Source organism: Diaporthe citri (assembly GCF_014595645.1).
Source record: "Diaporthe citri strain NFHF-8-4 chromosome Unknown scaffold_2, whole genome shotgun sequence".
NCBI lineage: Eukaryota > Fungi > Ascomycota > Sordariomycetes > Diaporthales > Diaporthaceae > Diaporthe > Diaporthe citri.
This window is the reverse complement of record NW_025064847.1, coordinates 2774022-2793450: the sequence shown is the minus strand read 5'-3', so window position 1 is coordinate 2793450 and position 19429 is coordinate 2774022. Positions and strand designations below refer to the sequence as shown.

Below are 19429 nucleotides of genomic sequence, written 5' to 3'. Positions count from 1 at the left end.
ATAAGATAGCAACGGCATGCCTCGAGAATGTAACAACGGCTGTCCATAGGTTGCTGCCAAGTCCTTGTTATCTAGCCCATCACATCTGATATCGCTGTGTTCCCCTGTCCCGCTGTCGTACGCCCTCGGTAGTTTCTGGGCCATGTCACAGCTCAGTGGTACTGTCCGCACTGCTGTAGTCGTCATGCCCCCCTCATTCCTCAATCTCTTGGCTATCCACTGTCGTGCGGGATACAGTAAACACCGCTGATAATGCAACCGGAATCCTGTATGGTCGACTGGCTCAAGGGTCTGGATTCTCGACAATGTATTAAAGCCTTCCGTGTCACGCTTGGGAGGAATACATCGTAGAAGCCAGCTTCCCTCAACTTTTCACCCTGTCACGCGCCCTTCACGTTGATCAGATTGGATTGGATCCATTTCCGACTGCACTGTGGCGGAACTCGGCCCTCCTGCTCTGCGAATCGCCAGAATGGCTGCAGTTTCAGATGTGAAAACATTGCCAGGAGATGTCTCCCAAGTTCTTGTAGAGGCAGATCGCATTGGAGGTTTTGAGAAAAGTGGCGAGAAATCCGGGACCGACGAGGAGAATACCAAGTCAGATGGAGAAGGCAGCGTCATCGATGCAGATGCCGTTGAGGATCGCGGTGAGTCCAGCCGAATGATTGCTGATTTTCACACAGATATTCTTTTGCATTCGGTCTCTCTCACCTGAATCATTCAACTGTTCAGACACATCTCCGACATGAAGCTGATATCTCATCAAATAACAGGTCAGTATACCGATGAACAGTATAAGCATCTCAAGAGAAAGATCGATCGATATCTCCTCCCCCTAATGTGGCTCTGCTATGGCATCCAGCAAACCGATAAAACTTCCCTTGGCATCCAAGCTACTTTTGGGCTACGAGAAGACACCGGCCTCGTGGGACAGCAATACTCATGGCTGACGACGATCTTTTACATTTTGTATATGTGCTTCGAATTCCCCTCCAACATTTTGCTCCAGCGATACAAGATGGGTCGGACTCTCTCGCTGTATATGATTTGCTGGGGTGTCATTGTTTTGGGTGTTGGTTTCGCCCAAAACTTCACTCACCTTATCATTTTACGAGCTCTCCAGGGAATGTTCGAGTGCTGCATCAGTCCGGGGTTTATACTGGTTATCGGAAGCTGGTACACAACGCGGGAGCACTCGTCGCGGTCTCTGGTGTTCCAGAGCGCGAACGCTGGCTTCGGCGTTATTTCCAGCCTGATTCTTTACGGAATCGGCTCTGTCCAGTACCATCGACCGGATTTCCAAGCCTGGAGATACATGTCGTATTTCCTCGGTTCCCTGACCATCATTGTCGGCTGCTTGTGTCTCTTTCTTCTTGGAACACCTTCCGAAGTCCGCTGGCTCTCGGAATCCGAGAAGGCAATGGCAAACACCCGGATCCTATCCAACAATACAGGCCACGACCGCACCGGCATCAAAAGATGGAAGTGGGAGCAGGCACGTGAGTGCCTCATGGACCCGTGCTTCTGGTTTGCAGGGTGCAACGCCTTCCTCAGTTCTGTGCCAAACGGAGGCCTGACCACGTTCGGTCACATCATCAACACATCCTTTGGGTTTACCAACCTGCAGGCCATCCTGCTCGACATCCCCAGGAGCACATTCTCGGTCCTGTACTTTGTTTTTATCGGCCTCGTCACCAGCAAGTACAAGAACTTACGAATGTACTTCATGATGTTTTCGACCATTCCGCCCTTTGCGGGATTCCTACTCATGGCTCTTCTCCCCAACGAACCCGAGTATAAGTGGACAAAGTGGGGCGGCTACTTCATGACCGTGCCATTTGTCATCTCGCTCTTCCTTGCCTGGACTCTGATCCCGTCCAATACTGCTGGCAGGACGAAAAGGACCCTGACGAGCTCTTTTACGTTCGTGGGATATTGTGTGGGAAATATGACAGGATCGCAAATCTTCAAATCCACCGATGCGCCTCGGTACGTGCCGGGCACAATTGGTTGTGCAATTTGCTTCGGGCTGGAGTTCTTACTCATCGTGCTGTGGAGACTTGTCTATGTCTTCAGAAACAGGCGCAGGGCGAGGCAGCTACGCGAACAGGGGATCTCGGAGGAGGACAGAGGCAGGTTGGGGAAGGACTTTGGAGAGAAGGACAGTACTGATTTCCAGAACCCCTACGTGAGTACTATTTCAATCTCTTCGGCACTTTGCTGCATGGCCGGAGAAAGATTTGCTGACTGATTTTGTACAGTTCCAATACACAATGTGAGAAATTCTTGAGCTCAAACAAGGTCGAACCGGAATGTTGCAGTTACATTGGACTCTTATGTTTCTCACAACTAGTATTTCTTCGAATCAAATTTACTACCATGACCTCACACAGAACATAATCAACAGGGCATCGGTGCTGCTTGTAGTCGACTCGTTTCACAAGTCTCGATTTACATGAAGCACTGGTCCGTGAAACAGACGAGGGCATATGATATGATTCGCGCTGGCCAGAGCATCCGGATCTAGCCTCAGATCATTCTCCATGAGTCTATCAGCAATTCCAGTAGCCATGCAGTGGAGAGGGAACGGACGGGTGTCTTGACTAGATCTAGGCTTCCATTTAACGCTTCCCTCTAGTTGATCACGTATTGCGACCGATTGTGATATGTCGGGTTGAGACCAAAGCCCGATTCAGCTTGATCTGGAGTCTGGGCAACACATCAAGCTTGATTTATGTCCACAAAACGATGCTCAGATTGGTCAACAATTTAATTGCCAGTCCCGCTCTGCCAGAAGCGGGCTAACGTCCAAGAACTACGGCATGAATAGCCCAGCATTCACAGACGGCGACTTTTATTAAGACCTGCAACTATGTGTCTTTTTGGAGGCTCAACCCCAAGTAGGGGCTAATTAAGCTTTCTTGACAGTTCAAAACAGGCATCACGCTCCGAGTAGCGTCGTGCTCAGGAACATAAAGCTCCGAGCCTTCGCGGGAACTATGTCCGGTCTACGTATTATATGCCCAAGTCGACTGCGCTGATTCACATAATAAGACATCGACAGTCACCAAGAACTCCTACGGACTTTCTCGATCAACATCTCGTTCGTGCGGGCTAGCACTACAAGAACCAAGGCAAAGATTTTCGTTCCAGGCACTTACAACAGTCGTCTACCTACTCCTGCTTAATCACTGCATTACCCAACCATGAAATCCTACGCCATCCAAGCATTGATTTTTGGCCCGCTCGCCTTAGCCGTGGCTGTGAACAACATCGGAACACGTCAGGAGGAACTGGCAGAATGCTGCTACCTCTGGAAGGACTCGGTGCGCTCGTCTTGAGACTTTCCTCGGACGCTGTTGCCAGGGAGGTCGAGATGCTGACCTGAAAACGCTGTGAACCGCAGGTTGGCAATTCCCAGCTCTTCCGTAGCACCTCTTTGTCACAGCAGGATATTGGCGAGCCCGGAAGCTGGTGCATTGCACAGATTGAGAGGTAAGATGCTATGCGGAGCTCGTTGTGTACGGCACATGCTGACGGTTCATCTACTCGCCAGAGATGCAAGCGACCCCAACAACTGTGCGGCTGGAAAGGCTACTATCTACGCAGGATATTGTCCAATTGGAGATGTGGCTCCCGCCACTGAATGTTCCTGAACCATAGGTCAACATGGTCGTTACAGACCTCGAGTAGAAAGTGGGCAGCATCTCGAAAGCCACTGCGTGGAGAAAGTCGGTGTGCGAGATCCCTGAATGAATACGCCTACATCAAATGTACTCGTAACACAGTCCGGCTGCCCCGACCTGCATCAGTTTGCCAGTCGTCTTCTCCCGCCCCAAAACTCCCCAATTCTGCGTAGTCTCCAGAGTGACCTCGCCTGTCTCGTTCCCGTTGAAGATGGTGCTAGTTCCACTCAAGGCATACTGCCTTGTCTCTGGATCCGCGGCCTGCCATATGGCCCACAACCTGTCAACCATGGAGTGGTGCAGGAAGAATGCTGGGTCGGCTGGGCTCGCGAAAAAGTCGAGCATAGCCAACCCAGCGCTGAAGTGACCCCCTCCATGGACACCAAGGTTGATGTCGGCCCCTGACATTGTGTCTTGAAACTCGGCAATCGTAGTAGTGGCCATCTGAGTGTCGATGGCCGTCTGGTTGCCGTAGCGGGCGGCGATGTAGTTGTTCAGGTCACGGCTGAGGCAGTGGGGATTATACGCCGTCCAGTTCGATGGCAGACCAGAAAATACCAGGTCGAATGCGAAAGGGCCGAGGTTGACGGTCTGGTTGACAAAGGGCCCTGAAGTAACACATCCTCCACCAGTCCCGTGGGGCAGTGTTGCACCTCCGCCTACAACGTAGTCTCCTTGCTCAGGCTCGTACGTTCCATCACCGGAAAGGCTCGTGGGTCCACCGTCGAATAGAGGACTGCCGGCGAGGTCGTCGCACCACAACGCCTAGTTCCAATAAGGCTGGCCGAGATGGGCTGGATAGCCGCACTCTTGATGGAGAGCGTTTTCCCAGAGCCAAACAAAATTGCGGTGCCAGGACAGGAAAATGCCGCTGAGGTGAATCGAACGAGTTTGATTGATGTGCGTGGCGACAAAGTCGTCTAGACGCGTCTTGGCGCCAGGAACTTGGGTGCTGTTTAGATGTGACGGTGATGATTGCATGCAGAGAACCGCGTCAATGTAGGAGGTCTTCTCGGACGAGGTAAGCGAGCCCCATTCTCTCCGAGTGACAGTCTTGTTTGGATGACAGGAGCCGTGTTCCCCGGCGACTACCCCATTGAGTAAATAAATGCATCCAAGGCACAGTTGTGCAACGAAGAAACCGCCTCTCAGCCTCATCTTCACAATTCGAGGTATGCGGTCAAGTGACCTTAATCCCTGTACCTCACTTGACATCTAGATATTATATTTAAATATAACGTGCTATTTAATCAAGTAACCTTAAATTATATTTAAATATATCCCAAATAAACCCTACCCCTAGCCATTAACCCTAACCCTAACCATTAACCCTAACACTAATTACTAACCCTAACTAACCCTAACCAATTTTAGCCAATTAAATATAGAAGCGAAACCGAGCTCAGTTGACATCTAAATATGATTTAAGGTCACTTGACATCTAGATATTATATTTAAATATAATATCTGGATGTCAAGTGAGGTACAGGGATTAAGGTCACTTGACCACGTCCCTCTCACAATTCTGGAACTTTCAGGAGCTGTCGAAGTGGTACGACGGCGCACAGAGCAGGAAGCACGGCAACCAGAAAATTGATTTGGACCTGACCGTGGTACCAAATTCAACCACCGCCATATATTGCTGGCAACGACACTCTTGATAATACCAATTCACCCCGCATCTTGTGTGGGATCTCGACAGGCCTGGTGCATCGGAGGAGCAGCTAGCCTGTAGTGTAGTGCTCGCATGGTCACGCCCGTGGTCCTATCAAATGCTGCGAATCGTGACTTGTACGCAGTCATACTTGCAGCGTGCCATCGCTAACCAGCGAACGGTGGTGCATGCTTCCTGTAACCACACTGAGAGCTAAAGTAGAGTAGTCCTTGTTCGCGGCTGCGATCGAAAAGCTGGACCTGACTTCCTGGTCGCAGGGGCAAGTGGTGGATGTCCGCCATTTCGCATACGTTTAGGAGCGCTGCGGTGGAAAGTAGACCCCATTGACAGGAGGGCCCCCCTCCCTGGTCCATATGCCTTTGTTGTCCCTGAGGTCCAAACTCCAACTTGGTCCCCAGCCCTGCCACCTTCGCAGTTCCAAATGGAGACTAACCTGATCAGCCCAACGGTCGGTCTGTGCCCTGCTGGCATGCCGTCCATGTAACGACTGCAACCACTGTCACGAGGCTGCTTGGTTCTGCTCCCTCTTCAAGATGTGAATAAATTGTCATCGGCGATAATATAAACGGTATGCGCTTACGTTCGGGTTGTACTGGTCCATTTCAAAGGTGGACACATCTGAGTGGACGAATATGTGCTGTTCATCTAGGCCAGATGAGTGCATGCTGTCATCAACTTCACATTATCACACAGTTTTTCCACATGATGGTTAACGCCACTCATGTTACTTGACTTGTACTGGGTCTGGATATATTTCGTACCCCATCAACACCAAAAACAATGGCCTGAACGCCTTCACACCCTCGCTCAGTCAACCACGCGCAACATTTTGTAAGCCGGATGGCCGATGGCCCTCTTGACGACGCTGATCGGGTCCAGCTTCTGGCGCTTCTTCTCCACGATGACCTCACCGTCGTCTCCAATCTTCTCAACAATCTCCTCCTCGGTATCTTCGTCGTCGAACGAGCCGCCGTCGAGGAAGACCTTGAGCATTCCCTGTGAGTACCCACTGACCAGCGCCGTGCCCAATTCATAAGCCGTGACAGGCTTCGGGGCCACTGGGTCTCCGGCATCGAAAGACGGCGGAGCCCCGGCGTAGCCGGCCCGGCCGCCTGCAAGATTCCAGAACACCAACTCTGGCATCTCATATCCCGCCTCCCGGAACTTCTTTTGGATCCTCTCGTAAGAGCTAGACCACTTGTCTTTGCCGTATCCTGAGCTAGCCGAATTAAATTGCATGTCTGAGAACACGAAAACGCGTTTGACCATGTCCTCCTGGGAAAGCTTGTTCTCAGTGGCCATTGGCAGGATCAGCCTCTCGAAAACGGCGACGAAGTCGGTCGTCATGCCCCAATCAGATCTGGCCAGCTCATCGTACTTGCCGTGCAGGCTCTTTGTCAGATCGATCTTCTGCACACGTGGATTGTCTGAAAATGTAATAAACGCCGACCCGAAAGGAGGCTTCGTCACCTCAGCGACGAGCAGACTCAGACCGATTGAGGTGTCCATGGGGGTGGTCCCGTCGGGGAACGTGGGACTCATCATCGAGCCGGAGACATCGGCGACGGCGATGCAATTCTCAAGTGTGCCCGAGTCCCTAATACGCTGGACAAGAGACTTCCATTGGCCGTCGAGACTCTTGGCCTCCAGCTGCTTCATCTTCGCGTCGACAAGGTTCTTGGTCCCCTTGGCCTTGCGCTTGCCACCTATTTGACTGATGTCGTAGTCGCCATGGAGAGGCGCCGTTCGTACAGCCTTGATCAGCGTGCTTGGCAGGAGAGTTGCGCCGGAAATCTGGGCCTTGCCACTGGCAACTTTGTCTATGTACTCCTCGAAACGATCGGTATCCTTCTGAGCGAAGAGCGGTGCGTAGTTGTTCATTGCCAAGGATGGCACACGATCATAGTGAATATTTCCGAAGGTCTTGGCTGTGATGTCCCTCTCAACGCATTCAAGGTGCTTGCGGAGCGCCGCCACGTCCTTGCGGTAAGACTCGCGAGCGTGTCGAAGGTAGAACTCGCGCTGCTCCTTGTTGCCCTCGTCATACTCAGCAAAGCCCGCAAAGTTTGAGATCGGGTGCATGATCTCGGCGATCGAGGTGGAAATCCAGGTGTGTTTGTCATGGAAGCCAGTGTTGGATGGCGCCCATTTGGCACAAAGCGACACATTCTTCTTTGCCTTCGGGTCATCGCCACGGAGTAGCTTCAAATCGCTCTGAAGCTGAGCGGCGAAAAGACGAGCTACAGTCATGTGCAAAGCTCGATAGACGGCGTCCTCTTCGAATGCCTTGACAGCGGCCTCGTGGCGACTGTCCCTCTTTTCATGCCTCAGGTTCTTGGCTATCTCTTGAGTCTGGGGCCAATTCTTCTTGGATGTCTCCCGCTCGATGTTGAGAATGTCACGTGGGTTGGCGAGAACGTCCAGTTTGCCATTGACGTACAAGGCGAGCATATTGACCAGGTCCTTCCAGTATCCGTGGGCAACACCATTCTTGATATCAAAGCGCGCTGGATCATCCTCGTCCATCTCTTGCTCAACAAATACCATCTCCTCTTCGTCAATTTTCTTCTCGGCGTCCTTCTTCTCTGCCTTCTTTTGAATGACTGGACGGCTCAGCCATGGAAGGTTGGCAATGAGGGTCAAGGGGTGGTACTTGGCGAGCCATCCGGCGCATCGGTAGAAGGTTTGTCGGGAAGCTTTGCCAAGATGGATCGAGCGGGCATTGAATATGATCTTGAGGGTTGCGGCGGAGTCATAACGCCAGGCCTGATCGAGAAGCTCGAGGAGCCGAGGTCCAGAGATGACATCCTCCAGTTCTGTGAACAAGTCCACAAGGACATGGTTGGTCGAGCGGTGGGCAACATCGGCGTTCTCTGTGAGCATCTTGTTCTCCATGTCTATGAGTGAGGGGAGCCGCTCGTCCGCCTTGTCCTGGTGGGAGTGGAGGGCATCCATGAAGGGATGACCGTGGATGGGTTTCTGGTTGTCTGCGCCGGCGTCTCCCACGTCAGCCATGGAAGCGTCTTCGTCATCTCCGACCGTAATCTTGACGAGATCCTCCCTCAGACCAGCAGTGGTGGAAGCATCAGACACAAGGACAGGCTCAGACTCAGCTGCTGTGGTAGTGTCGTCGTCTGAGTGATGCGCTTCTGCAGTGTTATCGTCATTTCGCCGCTTCACACCCTGCTGGATGAAGGCATCAAATTCATTTTCGGGGGCACTGAGAGCTTGGTGATATGGCAAGAAGACCGGAAACTTGGACTTCAAGAACCAAAGGTCGTGCTTATTCTCGTTTGTGGAGGCCATCTTGGATTGGCTTGATTACCAGGCCTTGATGAGCAGAGGACGAAACGAGGACAGCAATAAATGTCCAGGAGAAAAGAAGGCAAACGGAAAACGTTGGTCCTCAACTTTTAGAACAAAACAAAGCCGTCAGAAATCTTGAAGGTGCAGGCTCGGTGCAGTGAGTCAAATGACCGAGAGGTGACACTCGCTGCTGCCTTGGTGGCTCGCCCTTCTGGCCGCCGCGAGACTGCAGCTAACTAGCACGAAGCTTACCGGCTGACTCATTCAAATGGCGCGGTGCAAGTGCTGACCGTGAACGGTCTGAGGCCAAACTGCTAGCTTGGTCGACTTCCATCACCAGTGACGGTGAATTTGGGTTGCAGACCAGTATCTGTGGATGTTTGTGCTGTCGTTGTCTAAGTCGAAGTACCTAGGTACACTCACTGTGATGCCTGCAGGATGGGCTTGGGCCACCCGAACCCTGAAAGGGAGCAGGGTCCCGTTGGGGTGGACGGAGGGGTCTAAGTGCTTGAAGGTGAGCATCACAGATGGTAGAATGACTGTGGCCTCAATGCATTTGGGACTATTACCACACATACTTTGAAACACGTCTCGAAACCAGGCGGTCACTTCCTTTCTACGGTGACTGCAGTGCCATGTCCGCAAGAGGCCACTTGCACAGTTTTAGATACGCAAACAGTTCGGAATGCAGCACTCTCCTGTTCGTGACAAACTGGTGAGCAAGCCCGTGAGGCTTTGGCATGTGTATGGTCTATTATGTCTAATGCAGTATCTCTAGTGCTCAATCGTTTCTATAGTACGTGGTATCATATATGTACACGTTTCCTCCCCGGCAGGTATCGCTTCCACAGCTGGTGCTTTGCAGCCACACCTTGACCGTCCTCCTCTTCCCTTCCGACGACCCGCAAAAAGACCTCGTCAAGCGTCGTCGGGCTGACGCTGTAGTACTCCACTCCCAACTCGTCCTTATGGGCCTCGAACAGCTCGATCAGCCCGGGGGTATCCAGACCCTGTGCGCCGTCTGAGTCACCGGTATGTTTGCTCTCCCCCTTCACTTCGGCTTCGTCCTGGATGACGCTTCCACCAGCCTTGTCGGCCTCTTTTCCTTCCTCCACCAACCCTGCCTTCTTCACCCTGAACCTCAACAGCCCATGCGCACCGCCTTTCGCACCCCATTCCTCAAATTCGACACCCTTGACCCTCTCGCTGATCCAGCTCTTCACATTGTCCATTTCAACCTCGGTGGTCTCGGGCGCAGACTTCAGCACAATTTGTACCACGCATCCCTCGCCCCACCTCTCACCCAGCTCCTTGCCAGTCCCTAGGGCCAGCATCCTCCTTTTCATTATGCCCACCCTTGTAGCGAGCCGGTCTGCCTCCTCCATCGAGTGAGTCGTTATCAGAAGTGCTCGTCCCGGTGCGGCGACGCCGAGCAAGGTGCGCCACATGATTCTCTTCGCAGCCGCGTCCATGCCAGAACTGGGCTCGTCAAGAAGAAGCACCGCGGGATTGCCCATAAGCGCGATACCAAGGCTCAGCTTGCGCTTGTTACCACCACTCAGCTTCTGCGCGAGCCTGTCCGCGAATCTCACAAGGTTCGTGGCCGTCAGAACCGCCTCAACATTGGCGTCGACGTCAGACACCCCCCGTGCACTGGCGTAGAAGCGCAGGTGCTCCCGCACCGTCATGCTATCCATGGCGTCGAACTGCGGGCAGACTCCGAGGTTCTGCCTGGCGGAGGCGCGGTGGGCGGAGATGGAGAGGTTCTCGATGAACACGTCGCCGAAGGGGCTGCCGTCTATGCCGCGGGACGGTCGGACGTCGCCGCGCACCAGCGAGATGGTCGTCGACTTACCCGCTCCGTTGGGGCCCAGCAGCGCAAAGACTTGCCCGCGCGGCACGCCGAACGTGACGTCTTGGACCGCATGGTTAGTGCGTCCGAAGAGCTTGTGCAGGTGTTGCACGCGCAGGCTGTCGGTGTCGGGCGGGGACTGCGCGTCGATGCGCTTGATCTCGGTCGCGACGGCGGGGTCGGTCATGGTCGAGGACGCGGATGTTGAGAGGGCAGCGTCGTCCTCAGTGTCGGTGTCCTTCAACGTGGACTTGCGGTGACGCAGGCGGCGGCTGAGGTTGGTCAGGAACGTTGGTTTGTACCCGCTGTCCCACCAGACGAGCACAGTGAAGAGGAAGAGTGCTTGGATGATCAGGTATAGTATCGGCCCACCGTAGACGGTGAGTGCTCCGGGATATGAAGCAATCGATGTGTCGCGGCAGAGAAGCGAGAATTCGTTAAGCGTCAGGAGCATTGACCGGAGCAAATTGCCTGCGGGTGAGATAGTCGCGTACGCAAAGTGGGCAATGGTCAGATCCGAGTTGACGCGGAAGGCAGGCGAATATGTGAGGATGCTCATGTACATAATGAAGTACAGCAGGAAGAAGACGGCTTGACCCCCAGCTGCAGTGGCAAAACATGCCAATTGGGAATTGGTGACCAGCGAGACAACGTAGCAGAGGAGTATCGAGGTCAGGCCGTAGAGGAAGAACACCACAAAAAGATAGCCTGGTGCATACCAGATACCAGATGCCTGGACACTTTGATTAGCATACATGCTCGACCGCGTGCCCCGAGAAAAAAATTCAGACTTACCCCGACAAAGATGCCGGTTACCACGGCACTGACAATCAACACGAAGAGAAAGTCGAAGATCAAATATGCCAGCCAGAGAGGCGCTGCCCTGATGCCATTGCTGTAATGCAATGCTCTGACCTTCCTGAGCCGCTCCACACACGGATACAGTGCAAAGAAGGCCGGGTACACTGACATGGCGAGGCCAAAGTACAGGATGAGCTGCAGCGTCTTGCCGGCCCCTGGAGTGAAGGGTACCGCAAAAGGCTGGTACGCTGTCGTAATGGAAGTCTGCTCAATGACATTGCTAATCGCATTGAGTGTGAGCATGCCGTATATCACTGCTCCGTTGCCAATGTAGGCCATGACTGCCAACGGGTCCTGGGTGGGCTGAAGGTAGAAACCTCCCGGGGTCACATTGTGAAAGTTGTTCGAAATGTAGTCGTTAAATTCGTCGAGGGTGTCAACTAGGTGGAAGGAACTAGCGTTGAGCCCCGTCCGGTTCGTCAAGGTGTCCATCGTTATGAGGCTAGAAGGTCCGATCGGTATGAGAGGAGTGATGTCGAGGGAGCCGAGGTCAGACACACTGGGCGCGTTGGACTGAGCTCCCGGATCGCACCCGATGGCTGAGAAGCCATCCAAAAACAATGTCACCAGTCCGGCTGTGATCACTGGAAGGAGAACCGCGGCCAGGTAGGGGAAGTAGTTCCGCTTGAGGATGGTGAATCGCTTGCGGACTAGGATCATGGTCTGCTTCGCTATACCTGTCCCCCGTCCTGCGGACATTCGGATCCCAGGCTCCTCTCCCGATGAGGCGTCGGAGTTTGGGGGCTTTTCTAGGTTATCTGGTGCGCTGGCTGGCCTCAGTGCAAGCGGTGCATCGCTTCCAAGCTGGTGGTCACCCATTTCCTCCGCCAGCTTCAGAAAGACATCTTCTAGTGTCGGTCCTATTATGTCGTAATCCTTCACACCGCCCGAGCGCAATTCGCTGATGAATTTTGACGCAGCGGAAGAATCTGGGAGCCAGAAAACATGCCTGTCGAGAGTTTCGTGGCGCTGAACCTTCTCCGCAGCGACGAAGTTCTCATGCTTTGGAACAGATACACGATAGCCGACACCGACCTCGTGCTTGAGCTGCACAGCCGTTCCTTTGGCTCTCAGATTGCCCCGAGACAAGACGGCAACAAAGTCTGAGAGAACGTCGGCTTCATCCAGGAAGTGAGTTGTCAACAAGAATGTTCGCTGGCCGCGCTCCGCGAGGAGAATATCCCAGATCTTTCGTCGGGAAAGAGGATCGAGTCCAGAAGACATTTCGTCGACACAGCAGACTTTCGACCCACCAGTGAACATCATGGCGAGCTGAAGCTTCCTCTTTTGGCCGCCCGACAAAGTACCGGACTGGGCCTTGATCTTGTGGCCGAGATCACAAGATCGAATGAGGTTCTCTGTCTGGTTCTTGTCGTCTCTCGTGCCGGCTGAACTCTTTAGTTGGTTGAATATCTTGACGTGTTCAAACACAGTGAGCTCATCCCAGAGCACGTTCTTCTGCGGGCACAAGCCCAGACCACCAGTGCCATCGATCTCGATTGAGCCACTGGTAATGGTGTTGAGCCCAGAGATGGCATCCAGGGTGGTACTTTTTCCACTTCCATTGGCTCCAAGGAGAACCAAAATCTGTCCCCGACGAGCCTTGATACTGAAGTCATTAACGGCATACACTGTCTCGGGTACCGCAAGCCCAAATTTGCTGAGGACATTTTTACGGAGCCAGCTCGGAGTCCAATGCTTGGAAAAGTTCGACAGGACGATAGCATGATCTGGCGAGGACGTAGTGGTTTTTCTTTCTCGCGATATGGTGCCATACAGCCACCTCTCGACGAGTGCCCCTAGAAAAGGGAACACGAAGATTTGGATAATTAGAAATATCCAGAAGGCAATGCCAGGCAACGAAGATGGACCAGTGGGCGCACTACCCACGAGACTTGCCGCAAGAGCCTTTTGCTCGAACCGCGCCATGTGAATTACGAAGAACACGTAATTCATGGACGGGAAGAGCAGACTGAGCACAGCCGTAGCGCCGGTATCGAATGGCCCTGCAACCTGCGCGATGACTGCGAGAATGACAGCTGTAATGGTCACCGTGATTCCCGAGAGCTGGGCCTTGCTGAAGAAGCTGGCGCCCAGGATGGAATAGCTTGAAAGCGCCAGCCCGGAGAGAACGTGGTAGATGATCATTATACCCCAGCTGGTATGGATAAACGCCAGACCTCGAAGGATTGCTCCCATGATAATCCATCCTGGGAGATGGATGATGTCGAAGGCCAGGTGGTTCGATAGCAACCGGGCCGCTTGGATGTGCCAAGGCCTCTTTGCCGGAGTCATGGCTTCGATCAACTGCGAAATGCCTAGTTCACGCTCGGAGGCCATGAGTCCAGTAAGTTGGTAGGTGACATTGGACATTGCCAGAAAAAGAGCCACGGCCAAAATACTGATGAGAGCACCCATGTAGAGCCTGCGGATGAGGGCATCTCTCTCCTCGGCGGTCGTGTCGGTATATGGGTACTCGTCGATGGAGTCCGATCCCAGGCTCGCGGATGTGCCATTCAACGAGCCAATGGCCGAGTCGATAGCCCGCTGGAAGGGAAGCGCATATATCTCCACGTCGTTGGTAGTCCTGTCGACAAAGATCCTCTCTCCAAAAACTCCATCTGATCTGAGTGTGTAGTTCCAGGTCCCAGAAGAGCCCTCGGTGGGGGAGGAGTGGAAGGAGGCGGCGCCGAAGCAAGTAGATGAGCCACGAAGGGTGCTGGCGCAGGTCGTGAGGAGGTCGATGTCATCTTGGACCACCTGGACAGTCTTTCCAGCACTCTCCACCCGCGCAGACACTGCATTAATCACAGACTCTATATCCCCGCCTGTGTGCCCATTGGTCACAAAAACAACCTTGTTGTGGTTTCCGGTCGAGGCGGCGAGGGCATTTTCGAGGCTTCGTATGGGTGTGGGCGAGCCTATACCAAAGGTACTCGGGGGTACGAAAAAGTTTCGGACGTAGGCCAGAATGAACATCTACAGCAGAGCTGTTAGCAGAGGGAAGGTCCTCAACGGGGCGCGGGCGCGGCTGGGGGAGCTCACAAATATTATTGGCGCCAGGAAGGCGCGTATGGTGGTAAAGAAGCCATGGCGCACCAGGACGATGAGAAGGTTCTTCTTGGTCAGGGTCCAGGTCTGGCGCATCAATGCCATGATGTGATAGCGACCGGCGCAGGCCCGCGCCGTGCTCAACGTTTAAGCTACCGAGAGATCGGTCAAGGTTCGGGCACAAGGTTCATGCGACGTCGGGTTTGAACTGGGGATCGGTCGCCCGGAAAGGCCGGGAAAGTCGGAGACGGGGGTCATAAGGGCGGGACCGCCGCTGAAATCATGCCGGGAAGAAAATGCGAAAAGGCGCAATTGGCAAGAGAAAGACCAGAGTACGCTTGTACAGGAATGGGACCCGCGACGCCCAGTAAAGAACAGGAAAAAAGAGGCGACAGGCGAGAAGGCGAAATCGAAACACGAGAGTCGGGTTTGGAAACGCCTTGCGGACGGACATTGCACCGTCGAACGTTGCGCACGTTGGCCCAGGCGGGAGCTCGGCTTCGGCCCGCCAAGCAGCCGCTGCGCTCCGTTTTGCCCACAGGGGCCATGTCAATGACGCGCCCCGACTGGCGACTTCCCCCACACACGAGGAAGGAGCCCAGAGCCCAGCGTTTCTCGGCCCAGTTAGCTGCAGCGCTGGGCACAGCAACAACATTAGACTTGTGTGCCTCCTGCTTCTGGGTGTTTTCTAGGTGCGGTTAGCCTGTGATGGCAGCAACACTCGTATCCTGCTCATGTGCCACCTTTGACGCGTGTTGGCCCATCGTGGCCACTGATGCAATGCGTGGTACAGGTGATACCTGGTGTAATCCCAACTCCGTCGGCCGCGTCCCCATCTGGCACAAAACGCTATCTTGCGAGAAACCTCTTGGGTCCCCTTCGCCATTCAGCTGTCATGCGGTCGTACAGCGCACCACAAAGACGGGGCGGGGCATCTTGTGGCTACCTGTCATGGTCAAACAAAGCTTGGTCACACTCAACCTTGACGGCAGAGCCGTTAACCGAGCAGTTATTCCGCGATTCGAGCAAAGTTGGTCGGTGAGGCCCCATGCGCCAAACCTCACCAGTGGGTGTCGCTGAGGCTGCCAAGGGCTCGGACTCTGGTGGCAGTGCGAAACGGGGCGAGATCTGATCCTTCCCGAGGTGGGAGCTAGAATCAGGCCATGCCCCTGTTGTCATCGTCGCGCGGCGTGAGGACAAGCAAATTGAAGGAATCCAGCCGACCCAGTGACAAATGTGACAACAAAGGAGAAAAATGGACAAGCTTGAAGCGCACGAGACTGGTGTTTTAGGATGGAGAGATAGAAGCTGATCTCATATCGCACCCCTGCCTCTCTCAGCCGCAATCTGCCCTCATTCCAGTCAATCTTCACTCCGTCCAACCAACCAACCCTAGGACTTATCCCGGTCCCTGCAAACCTTGGCGGCGCAGTGTACGTCTGTATTATTGACGTCGCACAGGCTCCCCCCCAATCAACAACATCCTGATGTCGAAACTTGTTTCGTATTATTGCGGGTTCTGCAGCACAGAGCGAAGAACGTTTGGCTCACAATTCCTCCTTCCTAGGCTCATCCGCCATCGATACGTGCTCCGATCTATCAGAACCAGCCGCGCCATCATGGCCCTCCGTCGAGAATCTGCTGGAGACCAGGCTGTGCCCGAGAAACAGCTTCCAAAACCTCAGTCCAGGTCTGCTTCATCAAAGCCTCATCCTTTGCGAGATCTCCAACCCTAGGCAGATGTCAGTTCAGGTGGATGAAGCAGATGATTGTACTGTCGCAACAGCAAGGGGGCTCACGGGAACAAGATGTCGTGATGCCAGAACCGCCCGTGGCTCTCTGGACCCAGGGCCGTCGCGCTGACCAGCGATCGTGAACCCTCTTCGGCGGTACGCGCGAAAGCGGCCTGGAAGAAGAAACCCGAAATATGCGACATTGTCCCAAAGTTACGGCCCAGGTCTGTTTTGCAGAGGCTCGGGCACACCGCATTGACGATGATTCCAGGCTGCTGGGGATTCGTGGAGGATGCTGAGGAGCCTGCCGCTCCTCTTGCAACCGCTTGCATGACCGCCACGCCCATGAGCTTGACCATGCTGTAGCTCCTGGTCGCATCCCACTTCTCCCTGTCGTTGGCCGCCTTGAGCAGGCTGCCATCCGCAGAGGCAAACCAGTCCCTCTGCACCATGTTATGACCATGGCTGTTGACGAAGGTCATGTGCACCGCCTTGCCGCGCGCTGCCGCGGTGGATCGAAGCAGCGGCAGCAGCAGGACGGCCATGAGCGCCGTGGAGAGCACGTTGACCTGCACCGCCATCTCCCAGCCGGCGGGGGACTGCTCGAACTTCGGGTTGCCGAGGCCAGCATTGAGGAGCGCAACGTCGAGGTACCGTGTCTCCTGGCCCAGGTTGCGCACAAAATCCTGGACCGACGCATACTCAGAGAGATCGACGGTCAGGATGGTAATGTCCACGTTGCCGCTGCTGCTTCCGGTGCGCTCGAGGATCCGCCTCTTTGCCTCCTCGCCCTTGGCGGAAGAGCGCACGGCGAGGATGAGCCTTTCGGCGCCGAGGGCCGCATACTTGACTGCTGCCTCGAAGCCGAGGCCCGTGTTTGCGCCCGTGACGAGCACCGTCCTCCCTGCGAATGACACCTGGTAGTCTTTGGGCGGGTGCTTGCGAGACCACCGCAGTCCTCCGAGCATGCTCAAGCCTGGGGGAGGCCCGCCCGGAGTCTCGTGGGCCGTTATGATATCGGGGTGCTCCATAAATCCAGGAGTTGATTGTGCGTCTGGTTCGTTTGATATAGGCTTTCTGGAAGTAGAGCGTATCAGCTAGCTGTAGATATCGAGGGACTCAAATATTTGCAAAATGTCATGTAAAACAATTTCAACGTGTCTTCAGTCCACAGGCAACGCGCTGTTGATTTATATCAGAATTGGTGCGCTCAGGTACCCATCTGCGGAAAGCTAGCTGCGGATGCCAACTCGATCCTCCCGCAGAGGTTGCGGATACTAACCCCTTTCAGCACTTACAGCTCACCTCCTCGCCTTTCTCTAAGGCAGTTGTTCACGGCACCGCTAGGCTGCTAAATTGGTGCCTCGTTACTCATCGCTGAGACTATATTAGCCTTTGATTTGGGAGATAGTCGTGTAGGGCACTCTGAAAGTGGTGGAGTGCCGGTTGGTGGCAGCATCGACAGGCTCTGGGGTCAGGTTGCCAAGCATTGTCGAAGCTGGCTTGCAGCATTCTAGGCTGTTCATATCAATGTCAACTATTCAGTTAAACACGTAATCATCTCCTGTTAGTTCTTTATATGTGCTTGGATTGCATTTGATATCTTGATTGAACAAGAGGTTGACACAGATACAGAACCCCGAGCCCAAGAGAAGGAATGTGCTCATCGCTCTGTGAGAAATTCGCTGCACTGATGTAACGAACCTTATTAAGAACGGGGAATGTTTACAGTGAAGCGGTCGAATCGAAATTTTCATTGCCTTGTCTTTACGCAGTGTGCTATTCGAAGCCCCGAGAGCGTGGATGTGGCAAGTATCACATGCATGCGCACAGGGTACCTCAGAGATGGCGAGACCCTTGGACTCAGATGCCTTTGGGTTCTTCATCATCGATGCAAGAAATATTCACTCAAAACATATGCCCAATACTAAGGACATCTCAGATAGATTTAATGGTAGATTATAGGTGCTCATCGAGGAACAGGTTGCGTGTTTGATATCGGTCAAGTCCCTTCTTCGGAGCCCCTGAGCCTACCGACGTGAATGCTAACATCCTACATGTCAGATGGGCCTGTGAGTTCATTACAATTCTTAAATCCCATAGATAGCCCTTAAAAACACTTATCAAACAATCACATCTGTGTTGCTGATATTATCGGACATGCATACAAGATGCAACGGCTTCATTTGAGGAGGGTTTGGGTAAGATGCAAACTCCGACAACACTATTTGCAGGCTAAAACTAAGACAATTTCAGAAAATTCAGCTCGATTAATCATTAATAAGCAACATATACTTCTCAACTACCATGTCGAGTGCTTCGTTGGACGAGGAACCGGGGCACATTTCCAGGACGCGTCCTGTTGGTCCCCAACAGATGCCTTGAATGCCGGCGACCATCCAAGGGTAAGCACTACCCAGACAGCGGTAGCTGTAATAAGGCTCCTCGTAGCTTCGTCCACCACTTTGGGGGCGGACTCGAAATCCTCCGCAGAGCCAAAGCTGGTTGCCGGCTCGTTGTAACTGTCCTTGATCTGAAGGGATGACCGAGTCAACGACGCCAGCACGGCGTGCTTGCGGGTGTTCGGGCGGATGATGCTGAAGTGGAACGTGGTGTCTGGCTGCTGGCTCGAGGAGGGAGGGTGGTCGTCAAGGCCAGAGATCCGCCTTTTTGACAAGACCCATTTCGTGACCGTCTTCACACCGTGCTCGTCCATGGTGATAAACTCGAACGACCTGTTCTGATGACTCGTCGCGGTCCAAAGCCGGCCGTCGTCCAGGATGATCTTCTTGTCTTTCCGCAAGACTGCTAGGACCTCCCTCCCGACAATTTTCTCCAATGGTGCCATGATCGAATCCTTCCTGGGCGGGTGGGCTGTATTTCCCGACTCCGCATCATCCTCGCGATACCTGGTCAACAACACATCGTCTTTGTTGAAACGAAGAAGCCGTCCATCTCTCAGGCTTATTTTCCCTTCCAGCAGGCCTTTCAGGGCGGAGACAATCCTGATTGGGTCTTTTGGCGGCGCGAATGATATCACGTCCATGTCTGGTGTGTAATGTTTCGTATCTGAAGATATCTTTTGTATCTGCAAGAATTGTCTCGACCGCAGGTGCTTTACGAGGTGTGTCTTGTCGATGTAAATGGGTGCTGGGTGCGCCAGTGCATACGATCTGTAGGGATTCTCCTGATGCCTGCGCTTTCTCCCGGAGGAATGTCTCCTGTTTTCGTGTTCCAGCTCTGGGCTAGGGCTGCTCTCCACAAG

The 19429-nt window shown here is 53.7% G+C and overlaps 7 protein-coding genes across 7 annotated transcripts; 2 read left to right on the top strand and 5 right to left on the bottom strand.

Moving 5' to 3' along the window:
* Window positions 1–472: 472 nt before the first annotated feature.
* INS49_006388 (uncharacterized protein) lies at window positions 473–2279 on the top strand (the record flags this gene model as incomplete). Its single annotated transcript, XM_043167160.1, has 3 exons — window positions 473–647; window positions 774–2188; window positions 2262–2279. 3 exons carry the CDS (start codon window positions 473–475, stop codon window positions 2277–2279), a joined length of 1608 nt encoding a protein of 535 aa, XP_043028304.1.
* Window positions 2280–3206: 927 nt separating this feature from the next.
* Window positions 3207–3693, top strand: INS49_006387 (uncharacterized protein; the record flags this gene model as incomplete). Its single annotated transcript, XM_043167159.1, has 4 exons — window positions 3207–3326; window positions 3407–3495; window positions 3557–3629; window positions 3664–3693. The coding sequence occupies 4 exons, from the start codon at window positions 3207–3209 to the stop codon at window positions 3691–3693; spliced, it is 312 nt and encodes a 103-aa protein (XP_043028303.1).
* A 74-nt stretch (window positions 3694–3767) lies between these two features.
* On the bottom strand, window positions 3768–5368 carry INS49_006386 (uncharacterized protein; the record flags this gene model as incomplete). Its single annotated transcript, XM_043167158.1, has 2 exons — window positions 3768–4451; window positions 5354–5368. 2 exons carry the CDS (start codon window positions 5366–5368, stop codon window positions 3768–3770), a joined length of 699 nt encoding a protein of 232 aa, XP_043028302.1.
* Window positions 5369–6168: 800 nt separating this feature from the next.
* Window positions 6169–8667, bottom strand: INS49_006385 (uncharacterized protein; the record flags this gene model as incomplete). Its single annotated transcript, XM_043167157.1, has 1 exon — window positions 6169–8667. The coding sequence occupies one exon, from the start codon at window positions 8665–8667 to the stop codon at window positions 6169–6171; it is 2499 nt and encodes an 832-aa protein (XP_043028301.1).
* Window positions 8668–9473: 806 nt separating this feature from the next.
* Window positions 9474–14536, bottom strand: INS49_006384 (uncharacterized protein; the record flags this gene model as incomplete). The annotated part of the gene is made up of 3 exons (XM_043167156.1): window positions 9474–11252; window positions 11315–14359; window positions 14426–14536. 3 exons carry the CDS (start codon window positions 14534–14536, stop codon window positions 9474–9476), a joined length of 4935 nt encoding a protein of 1644 aa, XP_043028300.1.
* A 1512-nt stretch (window positions 14537–16048) lies between these two features.
* INS49_006383 (uncharacterized protein) lies at window positions 16049–17195 on the bottom strand (the record flags this gene model as incomplete). Its single annotated transcript, XM_043167155.1, has 2 exons — window positions 16049–16163; window positions 16231–17195. The coding sequence occupies 2 exons, from the start codon at window positions 17193–17195 to the stop codon at window positions 16049–16051; spliced, it is 1080 nt and encodes a 359-aa protein (XP_043028299.1).
* A 1271-nt stretch (window positions 17196–18466) lies between these two features.
* On the bottom strand, window positions 18467–19210 carry INS49_006382 (uncharacterized protein; the record flags this gene model as incomplete). The annotated part of the gene is made up of 1 exon (XM_043167154.1): window positions 18467–19210. The coding sequence occupies one exon, from the start codon at window positions 19208–19210 to the stop codon at window positions 18467–18469; it is 744 nt and encodes a 247-aa protein (XP_043028298.1).
* Between the last annotated feature and the right edge of the window lie 219 nt (window positions 19211–19429).